The following is a 16643-nucleotide window of genomic DNA, read 5'->3' on the forward strand; positions in this document are numbered from 1 at the left end:
TGGATTTGGAAGAGCATTAATCTAGCCCGCATCTTCTTTATGAATATCATCAGCTTATAATATTTTAACTAGAACGGGCTACTTTATGAATAAAATTGAAATGATCCATCCAATAATGAAAATATATGAGAAACCAATGCTTGATCCAAAACTTGGGTTCAAGGATGTATAAATTCAGATTCGCGAATCAAATTTAAGGTCGGAAAGTTGATGTGAAACGTTAATTGTATCACCATAATTTTTTTTATTGGGTGTCAACTAAATATTTATTTTGAAATTTATTTTAGCTTTAGAAGGCGCTGCTCTACAATTTTATAGGCATATTTGAAGTCGGTCTGTTTCATATACTGTATTTATATATATATATATATACATTTTGTTATTGGTATTATCATTGGAGAGGTGTGCAAATGGAGAAAAAATTGAGCCTCCAGCCTTCGGCCAAGCCGCCTACACGATCCGAGAAAGACACGATTGGCAATATAGAAGTGCCCGCCGATCGTTATTTTGGCGCCCAGACTATGCGTTGTGTAAACAATTTTCCCATTGGCGGTACGGATGAACGCATGCCGGTAATTGTAATGAGCGGCATTAATTTGAATTTGGTTTAGTAACACATGACCCTCACAGAAGCCCGTTATACAGGCCATGGGCATATTGAAGAAGGCCGCCGCCGAGGTTAACCAGGAGTTTGGGCTGGACAGCAAGGTGAGCACAGCGATTTCAGGTGTTTGCGATGAGGTGATCTCTGGCAAACTATTCGATGAAGGCCATTTTCCGTTGCCCATATGGCAAACTGGCTCTGGCACAATGACAAATATGAATGTCAACGAGGTGATAAGCAATCGTGCCATAGAGATTTTGGGTGGCGAGCTTGGCTCCAAGAATCCCGTACATCCCAATGACCATGTTAATAAATCTCAGAGCTCCAATGACACGTTTCCAACGGCGATACATATCTCTGTGGCCACTGAGCTGACCAAAAGCCTTAAGCCGGCGATCACCCAGCTACGCGACGCTCTCAGGGACAAATCCATTGAGTGGAAGGGCATTATCAAAATTGGACGCACACATACACAGGACGCGGTGCCGCTAACATTGGGACAAGAGTTTAGCGGGTATACACAGCAGTTAACCAACGGTCTGGAAAGGATTGATGCGGTCCTGCCCCATGTCTATCAGCTGGCTCTGGGTGGCACTGCCGTAGGCACCGGCCTAAATACCCGCAAGGGATTTGCAGAGAAGGCCGCCATGCGCATCGCACAGCTGACATCTCTACCATTTGTTAGTGCTCCGAACTTTTTTGAGGCCTTAGGCTCTAGGGATGCCATGGTCGAGGTACATGGCGCATTAAATACCATCGCTGTCAGCCTAATGAAGATAGCCAATGACATTCGATTCTTGGGCTCGGGTCCACGCTGTGGCCTGGGCGAGCTTACCCTGCCGGCCAACGAGCCGGGTAGCTCAATAATGCCGGGCAAAGTGAATCCCACTCAGTGCGAGGCTATGACAATGATCTGTGCTCAGGTAATGGGCAATCATGTGGCAGTCTCCGTGGGCGGCTCCAATGGACACTTTGAGCTGAATGTTTTCAAGCCGCTGATCGTCTCAAATGTGCTACGTTCGATAAAGCTGCTATGTAAGTTCTCGGACCAAGAGCTCTTTTAATGTCCACTACTAAATTCTCAAGTGTTATTATAGCTGATGGATGCAATTCTTTTACTAAGAACTGCGTGGTTGGTATTAAGCCGAACACAGAGAAGATAGCCAAGATACTGAACGAATCTTTGATGCTTGTGACAGCACTTAGTCCACACATTGGCTATGATAAGGCTGCTGAGATAGCAAAGACTGCCCATAAAAATGGCACCAACTTGAAGGAGGAGGCCCTTAAGGCTGGCATCGCAGAGAAGGATTTTGACGACTGGGTACGTCCGGAAAAGATGATTGGACCCAGCTAAACAGTGTTTCAAATGTTTTCTTTTTCCCATGCGAACAATTATTCAACTAAATAAATCAATTAAATTTATGATCTCTACACTTAACCTCTTCTAAACTAGCAGACGAATTCTGCCAAGGTGCATATTGACTCCTTGTTAACCTATTAAACTAGAATCATGGTAATGCACCTCTCCACTGAGGCAGAGTGTCCACCCATTACTTGAGGAAAAGGAAAGCATCTGGGCACAGATTGTCGTGCAACTCATGCTTGCCCATATACAATTGAAAAAGGCGATCGACTAGAAGGGACTACTCGTATAGTTATAATTAAAGTTATTGGGTATTTTAAGCAAAACTTTATTTTTTCAATTTATTTTAATCTACCGAATCGATGTAGCATGAATTTAGATACATATATATATAATAAAATTTGGATATAACAAAACTATGAAAATTTTTTTTTTTTTACGTTTGTTTTCGTCTCACTAACATTTGTACGGACTCAAGGAATTTATAAGTGCCGTTGCCTCTACACCACCAAACACCAAATTCACTTTTCTCATCGAATGACCCGTTGAGATTGCTAAAATTAAATACTACAAATTTAAGACAAGGTTAATAAGTGCCAATAAATTGCAACTTACCAGCTCGGGCATTCGTGCTGCCACCAGCGATTATATTCCACGGAATTTTTTGTAACATATCTGATTGTTTTGAATATATGCTGCTCATGCGTGCGTAATCCATCACCCGCATTCCCAAAATAATTTCCAAGCGATCTCAGCTTATAATCATCACTTTTACCAGAAATGGCAAAATTATCATAATAGGCGTATCGTGTCTCATTATTCGAAAATACTAGATGAATGTAAAGCTCGTGCACTTGACCTTTTGTCATTGCGTGTATCTTGTCCAGGCCTATCCAAAAATCTTCATCCAAGTTACCAAAACCATCGACATAGGAAAACCAGCCTTGATTAAAGTCCATCAATTTATAAACACGACGCTGTATGAGCATCCAGCCGGAGCCATTTGTTCCATTTTTGATAGCCACCTTAAATGGACCAATACGTGGCAGGGAAATTATTTTGATCTCAGATGTACCCTCACCACGTAGTGTCTCTTGCAGTTCTTTAATCGTATAGTGGAGAATGCGTTCGTTTTGCATATTGCATTTATCGTTGCTCAATTTGTTTTCGGTATCTGTACAGTTAACGGCTTGATTGAGATTGTGGGTTTTCCAATTCAGCGCCAGTTCTTGATTTGATCTGACTCTTTCTGGATTGGGCGCAACCTCAGTTCCGAACAGTCCGATTTGGTAATCCTTTTCCCTGATTATAGTTTCTTGAGCAAACATTTTCGCGTCGCTTTCTTCAACCGTTGCTTCTAATGAGGCAATTTGTTTTTTATATTCATTGGATAGGTCACTTTTTTCTTTAAGTTTTGCTTCCAACTCCACTATTTGTTTATCTTTCTGCTTTATAATAGCATCTTGTATATCGATCTTATCGTTCTTCTCGCTAATCGCAGCTTCATAGTTAGCGATCTGATTATGGTGCGTTTTCTTTAATGCTTCCAAATTTGTATGTCTTTCCGACAGTTTTGATTTTAAGAACACTATCAGATCATTGTCGTTCTGATTAGTGTTCTTATATGTTTCTAAACATGTTTGAAGGGCCAGGATTACGTCGTCTTTGATCTTGCATTTCTCGTGATATAAATTTAGTTTTTCCTTATAAACCGAAAGCTTTATTTTTTTAAGATCAGATATGGTGCTAAAGGCGTTATCCCTCAATAGTTCCCACTCATTTGATGACTATGCCACAAGGATCATACATTATTAAATTGTCCAGCGGCTGATTTTGGAGTGCACTCACCACAGTATGCTCTGATACGTCCTCTTGAGACTGCTCCAATTGGATGGTAAGTATATTTTGGGTATTCATTCTGGTAAAACCTATAAAAAGCATATAAATTATTGACTGATGTACATACGGTTGCTCTGCTCAATTGTCAAATATTTACTTATATTTTATTTTACTGGGGTAGAAAGTTATTAAACTTACAATTTTAAGTCGAAACAAAATAATTAAGGGTCATAAGGCGGCAGAAGTTCAAAATTATAAATAATTGCAACTTATGATTTGAAGAGGTCCTAAGGATTTCGATATAATATTATCAGCTGATTTTTAATAGAGATCGTTATCGCTCTATCGTAAAGATGCATTGCTAATATATCGATATGTGCTCAACTTTCTGAAGGGCGCGAGTTCAAAAATTTGTTTCATTCAGTATTATTTGCTCACCCAGAGAATTTTTTGACGTCTAATTAATCTGTCAGTTTTGGTTGCATATACAGTTGGCTTAGAAAAATCTACTACACAAAGCTTATGTTAGCACATATTACATTTTTAAAATTCGGTTTGATTCATGAAATTCGAAATTTTAGTTCAGAAATAGTTTTTAAGACTTTAAATATTTCCTACCACAAAGATGGTACGCGTCATAGAAGATGTCTTTGGCATTGCCGTTAATCCCATGACGCAGAAAACCGATCATGTGCGACGCTTCACTTTATGTTCAGAGAAGGGCATGTCTGTGTCAATATTGACTCTGGGCGCCATCATACAGAGTGTAAAGGTTGCAGACTTTAATGGAAAGCTGGAAGACGTTTGTCTGGGCTATGACGATGTTGCCGGATATTATCGCAATCAGAAATCCTATTTTGGTGCAACAATTGGACGTGTTGCTAATCGTATATCCCGCGGTCAATTTAAGCTGTGCGGAAAGGATGTTAATGTGAGCCGAAATTTTAAAGATCGCTACCATCTGAATGGTGGCTTTGTGGGCTTCGACAGCGTCATATGGGACGTGGTTGGCATACATAAGGATGGTGTGACTTTGCAACATGTTTCTCCAGATGGCCATGAGGGCTATCCGGGCGAGGTGACGGTCAACATTAATTTCTCGCTTAATGAAACTGGTTGTTTTGGCATGAGAATCGAGGCGCGTGCCAAGGCAACCACCTGCATCAATATATCTAACCAAAATTACTTTAATCTTGCCGGCCATTGTACTGGCAAGGACACTCTTTACCAGCACATGGTAATGATAAAAGCCAACTCTATTGTGGATTTGGATCAAGAGCAAATACCTACCGGCAAGCTTATGCCAGTGCGTAATACACCTTATGACTTTTCCACCTTAACCAATTTGGGCAAGCGCCTAAACCAAGTTTATCGATGCCCAATCTGTGGCTTTGATAACAACTATTGCGTCGATGTAGACCCGAATCAAGTAAAGTTAGTGGCCCGTGCAGTGCACCCATGTTCAGGTCGATTTATGGAGGTTCACACCAATCAACCGGGATTGCAGTTCTGTACAGCAAATAATTTGCCGGATGAAGAGCGGGGCGATGTACCCAATATTGGCAAGGATGGTTCACATTACGTTCAACATGGCGGATTCTCTATGCAGACCCAAAGGTATCCAGACGCTGTGAATAATTCCGAATTTCCAACGACCATTATCAATCCGGGTCAATTGTACGATCATCAAGTAGTATACAGATTTGGCGCATGTCCGAAGCGTGTGTAAGATGCCATTTCCATTCCACTTGCAGTAAATTATAATATTGGCAAAAAATTATTTCATGCAAAAATCAGTAATCATAAGGCATTTGTTTCATAATAAATATAGCTTTTCGAATTAGTATCGATACAGCGCCGCCAGATTTTATTAAGCAACGATACATCGATAGGCATGGCAACTATCGAATCCCATCGATTGACTAAAGCCAGCGCAAACACAAAAGTAAAAGTAGTTTATTAATTTGCAAAGACTTGTAAGAGTTGTGTGTGCCACGCTTACAAAATAACAACAAAAATTCATACCGCCTTCAAGCTGTTTAATTTACCGCAAATTTATAAGCACACTACGGCTGACTCAAGTCGTCCAACCAGCAGCAGCAGCAGAATGACAGTACGTACAAACACATACACACTTCTGTGTATCCCAATTACTGCAAGTGGCCGCAGGCTAATTGGAAAATCTTCTATCCATTCCGTTTAGGTGCATGAATTTAAAGTGGAAATGACGTGTGGCGGCTGTGCCAGTGCAGTGGAGCGAGTCTTGGGCAAATTGGGTGGTGCGTATATTAACATTAAATATTTAGAGATTAATGCTGCTGTTATAGTGCATATGTATACAGTATTTGAGTACCTATTAATACTGTAATACCGCCGAAGAACCTTATCAGGCAGACGGAATTTGTTTGTTTGCGGTTGCCAACTTAAGTCGGTTTTTTTCTTTCTTGTTTTTTGCATTTTACAGATAAGGTGGAAAAAGTAAACGTCAATCTGGATGAAAAAACAGTAAGCGTCAGCTCAAACTTATCGTCCGACGAACTGTTGGAACAGCTGCGCAAGACTGGCAAATCAGTTTCATATGTTGGTGTGAAGAAATGAGACGAGTTTCTCAGCAAGTTTCAGAAATACGGCAAACTGAAACTTGAAGTCTAATCAAATGAATTGCCGCATGGATATAGTGATTGCCGTTGGCTTTTGTTGTGAAACATCCACAACGAATCCTTCGAAACACAGCGTGATGATGCATACGTTCAATGAGATGGAATATTTAGTCAAAAGAAATATATACATTTAACTTATTCAAAAGCTAATATAGGCAACTTATCTACAAAGTTTGCATATGAATTTTGCTTAAACTCCAAATTTTAAGTAGTGGAACAATAAATTGTAGCAGCTCAAGCAGAAAGTATTTATATTAAACAAAGAGTTATACGCCCCATAGATGCAGAATTTAATAAATTCAATTTCTAAAAATTAAGTAGAGAATGCAATTATTGACATTATTGCACTAATCAAATATTTAGAAATATTTTAAATATTTCCAATGTAGTTCAGTTAATCAATAAAAACAGACAAATATGCCAATTAACTTCTTATGATATACCATATTTACGTACATTATTATAATACAAATTTAAACATATTGCAATTTTTAAGATTATAAATCAAAAAAATAAATTATTTGTTGTGCAAAACTTAACTTTAGCAATGTTTTCCAGTGGGAATAAAGGGATGCCACACAGAGTAATGATAATGATTTATCAACAAGTTTTTATTCATAAACGGATAATATATAAAAGGCACCTATCTAAGATGATAACGGGGCTGTTGGCTCTTGCTGCAAGTTAACCCAGTTATGTTCTCCTAAATAATCAAGGGATAGGGCTTAAATACAGAGTGTACAATTAAATGCGGGCACTTAGTCATGCTAGAAGCATTTCCCAGCGACAAATATCATGCTAACGCCCAACAATAACAATAACAATAGAGATTCAAACAGAACATGTCATAAATCTTGGGAACGGCAACCCAAAGTTATCAAAAATGTATTTTGAAACATGTTCGAGGCGTAACGAAATTATCAATCAAATGCCACATTGGCATGCAAAGAATGCAACACACACGCACGCACACACACACACACACACTGCACTAATTGAGTTTAGAGTTTGGGTCGACAAACGGAACGTTGGTTTTGTTTGGAGGCTTCGGAATTTGATGTTGTCGTCGTCGTCGTCTTTGGTGTTGCTACCTGAGTTTTACCTTTTGCTTGGTTGCGGTTGCATTTTGCGGCTCGTGTTGATTTATGCCCCATGCAGCGACACAGGAACAGAACCGAGAACTAAGCACCGGAGGAACTCAGACGATGTCAGGCGAAGGCAAAGACAAAGGGAGAGGGACACCGAGTAGGATTACCCAAAGCAGTCACTGCGCTCCGCTGTCACAATAAACGTCAGCGACACAGTCACGTCCTTGCCCAATAATTATTATTTTCAAGTGATGCAAGAGATTTTCAGATTACGGCCCTGTGGTCTCTCGCCCTCCAGGTGGCAGGTAGGTAAAAGCAAATTATTAGCGCTAATGCCGTTTAAATTGCCTCAGTAAAATAACAGCTTGTGCGTTTATTGGCCTTAACACTGCCACAAACGTAATGGGTAGCATTAAAATTCCTGGAAGCAATGCGCTGGCCAACTGGCTGATAGTTTCACTATAATATGCTCTGCCGTCTAATAAAATGCAGATATTTTTGGGCAATCGTCTATATACATTACGGCTAATCCTGGATTTTTCGATTAGCATTCAAATCAATTTTTAAGATCTTTTTGAAAATTTATCCGAGACGTGTTTCGCGTTTTTAGTGAATCCAGCCCTTCTGACTAAAAAAAAATGTGGGCGAAAGATAAAGCTCATTTTTAAAGAACTTCACCATTCAAATATAAACAAATATTAACGATTTGTACGTACTTTTAGATTTCATACAGGCGGAAAATGTGTGGAAAAGGCATGTCCAAGAAATTGAAGCGAAAAGCTTGATTCAGTCAAGGCTGCGGAAGAGACGCTAGTGTCTTATATATTCCTAAAAAGAAATTGTCACTATAAACAGTAAGCTGTTTGCTAATTACTGACAAAACCCCTTATTGCAAAGCCCCCGTTCAAGGTGTTTCCTGCTCTGCCTTTTTGTTACTCCCAAATGCAACTCTTGCAGCCGTCCTTTGCATGCACTTACAACTGGAAGGCATATTACGCTTGTCATCAAGTTCGCATGCATTAATTACGGATTTTAAAGCAAACTTTAAGCTTTTGGGCTTATAAGTAACTTTTATGAAACCATTGAGCAGACGACATAGATTTGATTAGCAATAATATGCAATCTTTGGACAGAGCATGTTTACTTCGGCTATTGCTTTTAGAAGCTAAAGAACTGAGTTTTTGTTTTAGGTTTTTTGTTTCGTTTTGTTTTGTATTTTTTTTTTGTTGGTGTTTGCACACTTGGTACATTGAAAACATTCCAAAAATTGCTGGCTAAATTCTTTGGCGCATGCTTTTCAGCAACTCTTAACCAGTTGGCTGCCAGTTGATCAAGTGACTGCCCTGACGTTCGGGTTCGGTTCGGCGTTTGGGGCATTGGCAGGAGCAGAGCACAGAGCACACGGACCGCGACTGGTTTTCACGTTGCGGCAGCTTCAAGCAAAAAAAAAATATAAATAAGTATATATAAAAACACAACAACAAGTCAGGAGAAAAATGCCGCTCTTTATTGTCATAAGATTTGAAAAGAACCGACGCGCTGGTCAGAACAATGGCACACTAAACTAAACCAAGCTGGACAACGGCCGGGCAATAAATTCCAAAATAAGTTAAGACGATGGCAGCACAAATCTTTGAAACTTTGCACACACGACAAGGTCGTTTCATAGCTACTATGGTTCCTATCTCTTTTTTAGTAACAGTTCGGCAGGCTCGGTTCATTGAACCAGCGACTCCTACGCCGCGAAATTAGAGTTCCTTGCAAAAACATATGGTAAAAAGAAACACAAAAATAAAATATATTTGGCAATTGCAGCTGGAAACAGTAGCCAATATATTTACGCCAAATGTGCCAAACTGCAGTGGAGTTCGAGTGCGCAGAGAGCAAACCTGTCGCCGCCGCCATGGACATTCCTGGGGCCCCCAAACATTGTCCGGGGGTTGAGGTTGAACGTGTGCCAAGCCCACGACAACACGCCAGCAGCAGCAGCAGCAGCAGCAGCAACAACAGCAGAGCAATAGAGCCACGTCTGGTCATAACAAGAGCAAAAATGCTAAGCGTAAATAACTCATAGATAATAATGCCATGCATTTACGAGTAAAGCAATTGCAATGCAGGCAAAACAAAAGACTTAGGACACGAACTTGCCAAAGGAGCTGCGAGCAGCGAGCAGCGAACAGTGAGCGCCGAGTCATGTAACAGCAGCAGCAGTAAAATCGACTCAGAAACAAGATCAACTGGTTTCAGCGGCAGGCAAAAAAAAAAACAAAACAAAAAAAAAATAACTCACTCAAAATGTTGAGCTCAAGACCAGTTGAGACCCAAGCAAGACCCATTGTTGGTCTATTGCGCGTGCCGAGCGCTGTAAAAATACTTTTTCCCAAAGAAGTTTCAGTTGTGTTTTTGACTTTTCGTCGTGCAGAACGATTCTGCTCTCTAGACCGCGATTTACGCCAGACGCAAAAACGCCAAACGCCGCGGGCGTTTTATGGGTGTATGTGTGTACATCTACGTGTACGTGTACGTCTAAGTGTGTGCGTGTGTGTGTGTGCAATATTCGCGAAAAGTTGTTTTCGCTATTACCCATACTTATATATCGTGTAGTATCTACCCATATGCATGCATACATATTTGTATATAAAGTCAATTTTCCTGTTAACGAAACCTGCCAAAACTGCAGCAGCAGCAGCGACGGCAGCAGCAACAACAACAACAACAAAAGATGCATGCAACATAAGTAAATTTGGTGTCGAGTGCCCCCCTAAAACAAATGTGTGCGAGTGTGCTAAATGCTAAATGTCTAGCAGATCAAAGTACTCGTAAATATGCAAATGCTACATGAATAATTGTTTGTCGAGTACCCGCAGTTTTGGGTGAAAGTAAAGCAATTTGTTAAATTAATTGCACGCAAGAATCGTTTATGAAGCATCGTTTATTTGTGTGCCATAAACTTACGGAACAGCTTGGATATATTTCCTTAAACATTATATTTGGATAAACAGAAAGCGATACATAGACTCGATTGGATTGTATACAAATTGAATGGATTAAACTGTTTGAGGTGAGCAAAAGCGTTGGCAGGCAAATTTAAATATGAAATGTTCTTAGCATACATTTATGATATATATCTAAAAGCTCTAACTCAGAGGCAAAGGAGACCTGACTAACACTTAGTTTCTATTTTAATTAAATTAGCCCAATGAAGAACAACGAACCTAAATCTAAATCGAACCATATTTTGTCAAGAAATATCTGAAAATAATATGCTTATTTAGTTTTTGAGATTTTTAATCTCTGGTTATTAAAAATGAATCAAATACGATATTTAAACAAATATACAGATATAACATATTTAATTTATAATAAATTTAATTTGTCTATGGAAGATTGTCAAAAGTGTGAAGCAAAATTTCGGCGCAAACATGAAAACCCCAGAAAAAAGTAGAAACGAATATTTTTGCTGGTTCTGCAGCCTTGGTTTCTATATTAAGAAAATAATTATGAACATAAGGATTATCAAAAATATATCTTACATGCAAATCTGTAGCATATTTGTATTCAGTGGCATTATAAGAAAACAGAAGTAAGCGAAAATAAACAAGACTTTTGTATAGGCTTAAGATCTTAAGTCAAGTAGCCAATAGGCTTCCACACCTAAAACCCATTTCTAATTCATAGTCTAATTTAGTAAGATATGAATATGAAACAAGGTATAGGTCAAAATTGAATAGATATATGCAAATGTTCATGCTTACAGCAGCTTAAAGATTCGCATTAGATGCCTTTCTGTGTCGCAGCCACATTCCAAATGAACTGAACGAAATCTTGTGCCAAAAATTATGCCAAGAATAAAACAAAAAATAAAAAAAATGTTAACTCTCTTTGACAATACGGTCAAGCCGCCTTCTTGGCAGTAAGCACAAAATATGTCGCATATCAAATAGATACTTTTGCCGTTTTGCTGTTCTGGTTTTAAGTGGAAAACAAACAAGCACTCAAATAGTTCGAACCACACAAACAAAAGTGTTTATGTATATACATATACATATACATTCAGCCGATGGTAAACTATTTTTTATTGACTTTAGCTTGGACGTTTGACACCTTAACGCTTTTGTTTAAGATCTCGACCAATGGGAGAAAACCTAATTTTTGGGTATAGTCATGTAAAGAATGTAAGAAACAGGAAAGACAACATTGGGGCTTACCAAACGATGCCTAAGTATGCCATTTAAAGAATTCTTAAATGTAATTCGTATTTAGGTTTTTCAATATTTAAAAAAAAACATAAAATGGAGTAGATACGGAGGACAGATATACCGGGAATAACTGGGACATGCCCGACAAGGATATGACCAGAACTTAGAGACAAGCCTCCTTTAAAAACACTCCAGCTTCCTCCTGTACATGCAAACACAAGAACAACCTCAAACATATGGCGTTTTTTGATTAGCTTCGATGCGTATAGTCCGATCCTTCTGAATTTTTCAGGACTTAAATATGGAATACATAAGTGTGTACATGCTAAAGCGCAAGATTTTTGCATTGACAATGAGTTCTATCCAATTTTGGGGGACCCGAAACATTTTTAACTTGTGTATACTATACGAGAATCTAGTTCTTATAATTTTTGGACTATAGTTAAAAAAAGATGTTCAAAATCGATATTAATCGATATGTTATTCGAGAATATCTGTCAAATTCCAGACAGACCGAAAGATGGCTAGATAGACCCTGTTCGTCGCCGTGATCAAGATTCTATATATAATGAATCTATATTACATAATTTTACTGCAGATACAAAAAGAAATGCAATGGGCACAGGGTATAAATAGTTCAGTAGATTATTATTTTATTACGATATATTATAGAAAGGGAAACTACATTATAAAATAGTATTGAACGCAGTTGAGCATGGTCTATGATGAAAAGCAAATCAATTGAATAAGACCCATTGAAAAAGGCCGTATAAAGTACAAGAATTCTTTTGTATTAAGATCAGAAACTGACCTGGCCAGCTGGGCAGCTGCCCAATTGAGATTTTGGCTTGTGACTGTGGGTTGTGCCCTCTGTGGGCTGAAGTTGGGCACTAGACGAGACACGAGTCGCTCGTGCCGACACACCTGAGCGCTAACCGAGTGACTCAACGGATCGAATGACACATTACGAGATCATTTTATAGGGCCGCAGTCAAAGAGAAAGGGACACAAAAGTGGTATGCGGAGTGTGAGAGGTGGACACAAAAGAGACACCTTTGTCAGTTCCAATCAGAGATCATAGATCGGGCTTGGTTTTAATTACCAGCGGAGCCATTTATTGTTGTTGTTGTTGTGGCTATTTGCTGCTCTGGGTGTTTGATGGGCGCATAATCGACACCGTTATGCTGTCTCGGAGACAACTTGATACTGTCCCACTTGGAGCTGTCGGCGACCCGGGGTTGCGGGTTGCAGGTTGCGGGCAGCGGTCATTTTGTCTCTAAGCCAATTGTCCCACTAAGTGCAGCAGCCGATCGGATTGCATAATATGCTTTAAGTAAAGCATATTTTTCACTGTCAGATTTTTGTTGTTGTTTTGTTTTTTAAGCTGCTTGCCCCCTGGGCTGACATCACGCGACAGTCGAGCCGAGCAAAAATGCTGTTTCGGTGGCATTTTTCGGTTGCCCCAAAAAAAGAAATGTACACAAAATGCTCGAACATAATTTAAATGTCAATGAGCAAAAGAGCAGCCAGCTAACCAAACAGCTGGAGCTGGAGCTGGAAGCTGGGCACAGAGTGACCCAATTTTGTGGAACCACTGCAACAGGTCGGGCAGCCCCCAGCCCGCAGCTTACGGAGCACGGAGCACAGCAAAGCCTCAAATCAGAAACACTTTCTCTTGATCGGGTTCTGCCCGACTTCGACTTCGACTCCGACTCTGACTCCGACTCCGGTCGACGTCGACTGTCTGCAATTAAGAGAAAATTTAATTTTGAATTTATTAACAGAAATGAAAAATACGAGCATGCAACAGCAACCAAAGTCAGCTGGAGCGTTCGTTTTGACATTAATCAAGCGTTTGCCTTGTTCTCACAAGAGACACCCATATATGTATGTATACCAAAAATAATTTATACGCTGGCATATAATCAAGTTCAGGTTGAAAGCAGAGGGTATAATAATTAGGCACGTTATAGATTGGGCTTCTTTAACGAATGATAAATAAGGCGGCGCACAGTTTTTTTTTTCGCTTACTATTTTCAGCGCTGTATAAATCAACGGATTTTTGGAATTGTTTTTTGATATGATCAAATTTTGAATAATCTTTATAGACTACATATAGTAAACAAATTACAGCAATAAACAGTTATCTCTTAGCAGTACCGAACGTTAAATACCCTATAGCACCGTGAGAATTTCATTAAAAGGACGTGACTACAGTTTGTCGATATTAAATAAATAACACTTTAACTGAATATTATTGTTCCTATCTGAAAATAAAAAACAAATCAGTTTCTCATTAATTTTTCTATCAGAGGATCGATACGGACGGATCTAAGCGCTGTCCTATCCAAACAGCTTTACAGACAGACAGACAGACAGACATAAGGACAGACGGAACATGGTTATATTTGCACGTCGGTTAATACGAATTTATAGAAAAATATTTGCGCAGATGTCTATCTTCAATGCAACACACATTTCGTAAGAAAAGAGTATAAAAAGATATTTAAAACAAATTCCTTTACATATATGTAATTCTTTTCTCATAATCAAATCGATTGGTGTGCTCGCATGTGGCCAGTGTCCGATTCTTGGCTGCCCGAGTAGCTACAATCAAGGCAAAGTTACAAGAGTTGAGCTACAACAAAAAGAAAAATCTCTAATATGTGCGATGGTTGGAGTCGAAAACTCGTTCCCATTTCAAGTGTTTGCACTATACTTGACAGCAAAGCGCAGCCGATGAAATTCCTTGAGAGTATCAGTTACAAAACGTTTCAATTTTTTGCTGCCTCACTGCGCCGTGTCCATTCGAAAAGTAATTTCGGATCGGTTATCGCTGAACATTTGTTTGTTTTGAGCCATTTTAACACGCGCTTGCGCCCCCGGCCACAAATGAGCCAAGCAAACAGACAAACAGACAGACAGATAGACAGACAGACAGACAGACAGACAGTCAGGCAGTCAAAGCTGGACAGAGGGGCGGAGATTGTGTGTAGAGCAAAGACAATGGTCAAGAAATAAGATACTTTTTGGCACTTAGTTTAGAATGGTTATAAATATGTCGATGAAATAGATTCGATAGCAAACTGATTCGCTCATTGCCTCATCGCTCGAATGGAAACCAAATCGCCAATCTCTATCTGTATCTGTATCTGAAACCATGTATCTGCGCAACTGCCACCGCATCTGGCCATAAATGGCTAATGACAATCGATTTGCATAAGCAACGCAATTAATCTTTGTAATAACTAGAAATCGAACCGAAAACCAAGAAAGACAACGCACAAATCACGCCAGAGGCTTGAAAATTATTTGAAATTTTCAGCATGAATCTTTAGTATGATTAATGAATAAAGCCAACTAAAAGACTGTCTCTGCCTGTCTGTCCGTCCGTCTGTCCGTCCGTCTGTCCGTCGAGCTTAGCTGGGCTTATCAAAGGGACAGTGTTTCATTATTCAAATTATTGTTAAGGGCGTAGAAGGTCGCATCCATTAGTGTCACGTCCATGCGGCTAGAACAGAGAGAGAGAACGAAGCTTAACACCAACGCCTGGTCAATTCTCCACATTGTTGCATATTAATGTGGCATGCCAGCTGCAAACAGTTAGTTCCATGTGCGGCATATTAATTATGAAATTTCTTGCTCACATGACCGCGTGAGTGTGTGTAGTGTGTGCTTAAATATCTTTCACGGTATCTCTCCCTCTCCTACTCTCTGCCTTTCTGGCCTTTCACTTCGGAATGCGGTAGCCGCAAAAAGCAGCCCATAAAGCACATAAAAACAAGCCGGTCAGCTCGGATTCCATTTAGCGGTAAGCATTGCAATCAGATTTGGCCAAATATTTCGCACAGTTCGTTAAGAAATATTGAAAAACAACTGATGCGTTTGCGTAGATACAAAAGTGGAGCAAGTTAGGTTAAACCACTTGACGACCAGTTTATGTAAATTAAGGTCTTTAAATTCATTGAAAATTAATGTTATATTTAAACTAAAAAATAATTATTTGGGTTTTGTTTGTCTAAAATGGATTATTTTTTTATGCAACCATTTATTTTGAAAAATATAAAAATGTAGAACCTAACTCTATTCAATACGTCTAGTAAGTATATGCCCGAATGAATTTGAATATGATATGATGAAATACTCTATAACAATAATCAAAAGAGTTGGTAGTCTTACCACATTGGCTTATCAACTGAAATCGCAGTTCGAAATAGAAATAAACTAAAGGAAATTCTTTAAATAGAAACGGCTAGCAGACCATAAACTTTGTAAATTGATATCACTGACTAAACAGAACCATTTGTGGAGTTCACAGAGCTCTCGCGCCGGGCGCCATAAATCTGCCAAACAGCATCCGTGGAGCGGCAGTTTAGCTGCCATTTATATGGGGCTATCGATCGACGTTCTTTCGATTATCAACTGTCCAGCAACACAGTTAATTGATGCGCTGTGAGAAAAGAAGACATAAACAAACAATGAGAAACTACAAAAGAAATCTCTCCAAGACTGAAGAGTTGACCCCAAAAATCAACATTTTTGATATCGTTAAAGGGCCACAGCGTCAAAGGCTGGGCAAATATTGGACACAAAAAGCAAAATAACAGCGAGGTTAATGTGAACTCCAGTAGTGCTCTTCAGACACACGAGCGGCGGAAGCCCGCACAATCCAAAATGAAGTTCGGCACAAATTATGAAATTTCGTGTATGGCAACAAGGTCAATTGGAGGCGACTAACACGAGTCATTAATCATGGAGCAGTGTGGATAGTAATAACGCATGGCTAACCAATATCTGGAAGGCTGATACATTGGCATCTGCTCAGAGTCTGTTTGGATTGCCATAAAGACTAGACAATGCATTCTCCTCGCACTCTTACACAACCAT

General features: G+C 39.4%; 4 protein-coding genes across 6 annotated transcripts; 3 read left to right on the forward strand and 1 right to left on the reverse strand.

The window, feature by feature from the left end:
* Window positions 1–325: 325 nt before the first annotated feature.
* LOC135437540 (probable fumarate hydratase, mitochondrial) lies at window positions 326–2038 on the forward strand. Its single transcript, XM_064695505.1, has 3 exons — window positions 326–572; window positions 631–1639; window positions 1702–2038. Exons 1-3 carry the CDS (start codon window positions 411–413, stop codon window positions 1959–1961), a joined length of 1431 nt encoding a protein of 476 aa, XP_064551575.1. The 5' UTR covers window positions 326–410; the 3' UTR covers window positions 1962–2038.
* A 244-nt stretch (window positions 2039–2282) lies between these two features.
* LOC135437541 (fibroleukin-like) lies at window positions 2283–4118 on the reverse strand. 3 transcript variants are annotated; one of them, XM_064695508.1, is made up of 4 exons: window positions 4008–4118; window positions 3819–3898; window positions 2586–3757; window positions 2283–2524 (listed from the first exon to the last, which is right to left on the reverse strand). In XM_064695508.1, exons 2-4 carry the CDS (start codon window positions 3885–3887, stop codon window positions 2407–2409), a joined length of 1359 nt encoding a protein of 452 aa, XP_064551578.1. In that variant the 5' UTR covers window positions 3888–3898; window positions 4008–4118; the 3' UTR covers window positions 2283–2406. The 3 variants fall into 3 exon arrangements, with proteins under 3 accessions (XP_064551578.1, XP_064551577.1, XP_064551579.1); XM_064695507.1 differs by lacking the exon at window positions 4008–4118 and having other exon boundaries at window positions 3819–3958; XM_064695509.1 differs by lacking the exon at window positions 4008–4118 and having other exon boundaries at window positions 2283–2537; window positions 3819–3958.
* Window positions 4119–4337: 219 nt separating this feature from the next.
* On the forward strand, window positions 4338–5609 carry LOC135437543 (galactose mutarotase). The gene has a single exon (XM_064695511.1). The coding sequence runs from the start codon at window positions 4435–4437 to the stop codon at window positions 5536–5538; it is 1104 nt and encodes a 367-aa protein (XP_064551581.1). The 5' UTR covers window positions 4338–4434; the 3' UTR covers window positions 5539–5609.
* A 91-nt stretch (window positions 5610–5700) lies between these two features.
* Window positions 5701–6732, forward strand: Atox1 (Antioxidant 1 copper chaperone). Its single transcript, XM_064695513.1, has 3 exons — window positions 5701–5922; window positions 6013–6088; window positions 6274–6732. Exons 1-3 carry the CDS (start codon window positions 5917–5919, stop codon window positions 6405–6407), a joined length of 216 nt encoding a protein of 71 aa, XP_064551583.1. The 5' UTR covers window positions 5701–5916; the 3' UTR covers window positions 6408–6732.
* The last annotated feature ends 9911 nt before the right edge of the window (window positions 6733–16643 follow it).

This window comes from Drosophila montana, unplaced genomic scaffold (genome assembly GCF_035044405.1).
Source record: "Drosophila montana isolate Dmon_TW-CO22-7 unplaced genomic scaffold, ASM3504440v1 contig_3829_1, whole genome shotgun sequence".
Classification (NCBI taxonomy): Eukaryota; Metazoa; Arthropoda; class Insecta; order Diptera; family Drosophilidae; genus Drosophila; species Drosophila montana.

Excerpts from the sequence above, each read along its gene's own strand:
- LOC135437540 (XM_064695505.1), top strand. The coding sequence starts at position 411 with ATGGAGAAAAAATTGAGCCTCCAGCCTTCGGCCAAGCCGCCTACACGA. Across the intron at positions 573-630 it reads GTACGGATGAACGCATGCCG|AAGCCCGTTATACAGGCCAT; the intron begins GTAATTGTAATG and ends TGACCCTCACAG. Across the intron at positions 1,640-1,701 it reads ACGTTCGATAAAGCTGCTAT|CTGATGGATGCAATTCTTTT; the intron begins GTAAGTTCTCGG and ends GTGTTATTATAG.
- LOC135437541 (XM_064695507.1), bottom strand. The coding sequence starts at position 3,911 with ATGCTTTTTATAGGTTTTACCAGAATGAATACCCAAAATATACTTACC. Across the intron at positions 3,758-3,818 it reads ACGTATCAGAGCATACTGTG|TCATCAAATGAGTGGGAACT; the intron begins GTGAGTGCACTC and ends CTTGTGGCATAG. Across the intron at positions 2,525-2,585 it reads CAGCACGAATGCCCGAGCTG|CAATCTCAACGGGTCATTCG; the intron begins GTAAGTTGCAAT and ends ATTTAATTTTAG.
- LOC135437543 (XM_064695511.1), top strand. The coding sequence starts at position 4,435 with ATGGTACGCGTCATAGAAGATGTCTTTGGCATTGCCGTTAATCCCATG.
- Atox1 (XM_064695513.1), top strand. Across the intron at positions 6,089-6,273 it reads AGTCTTGGGCAAATTGGGTG|ATAAGGTGGAAAAAGTAAAC; the intron begins GTGCGTATATTA and ends TGCATTTTACAG.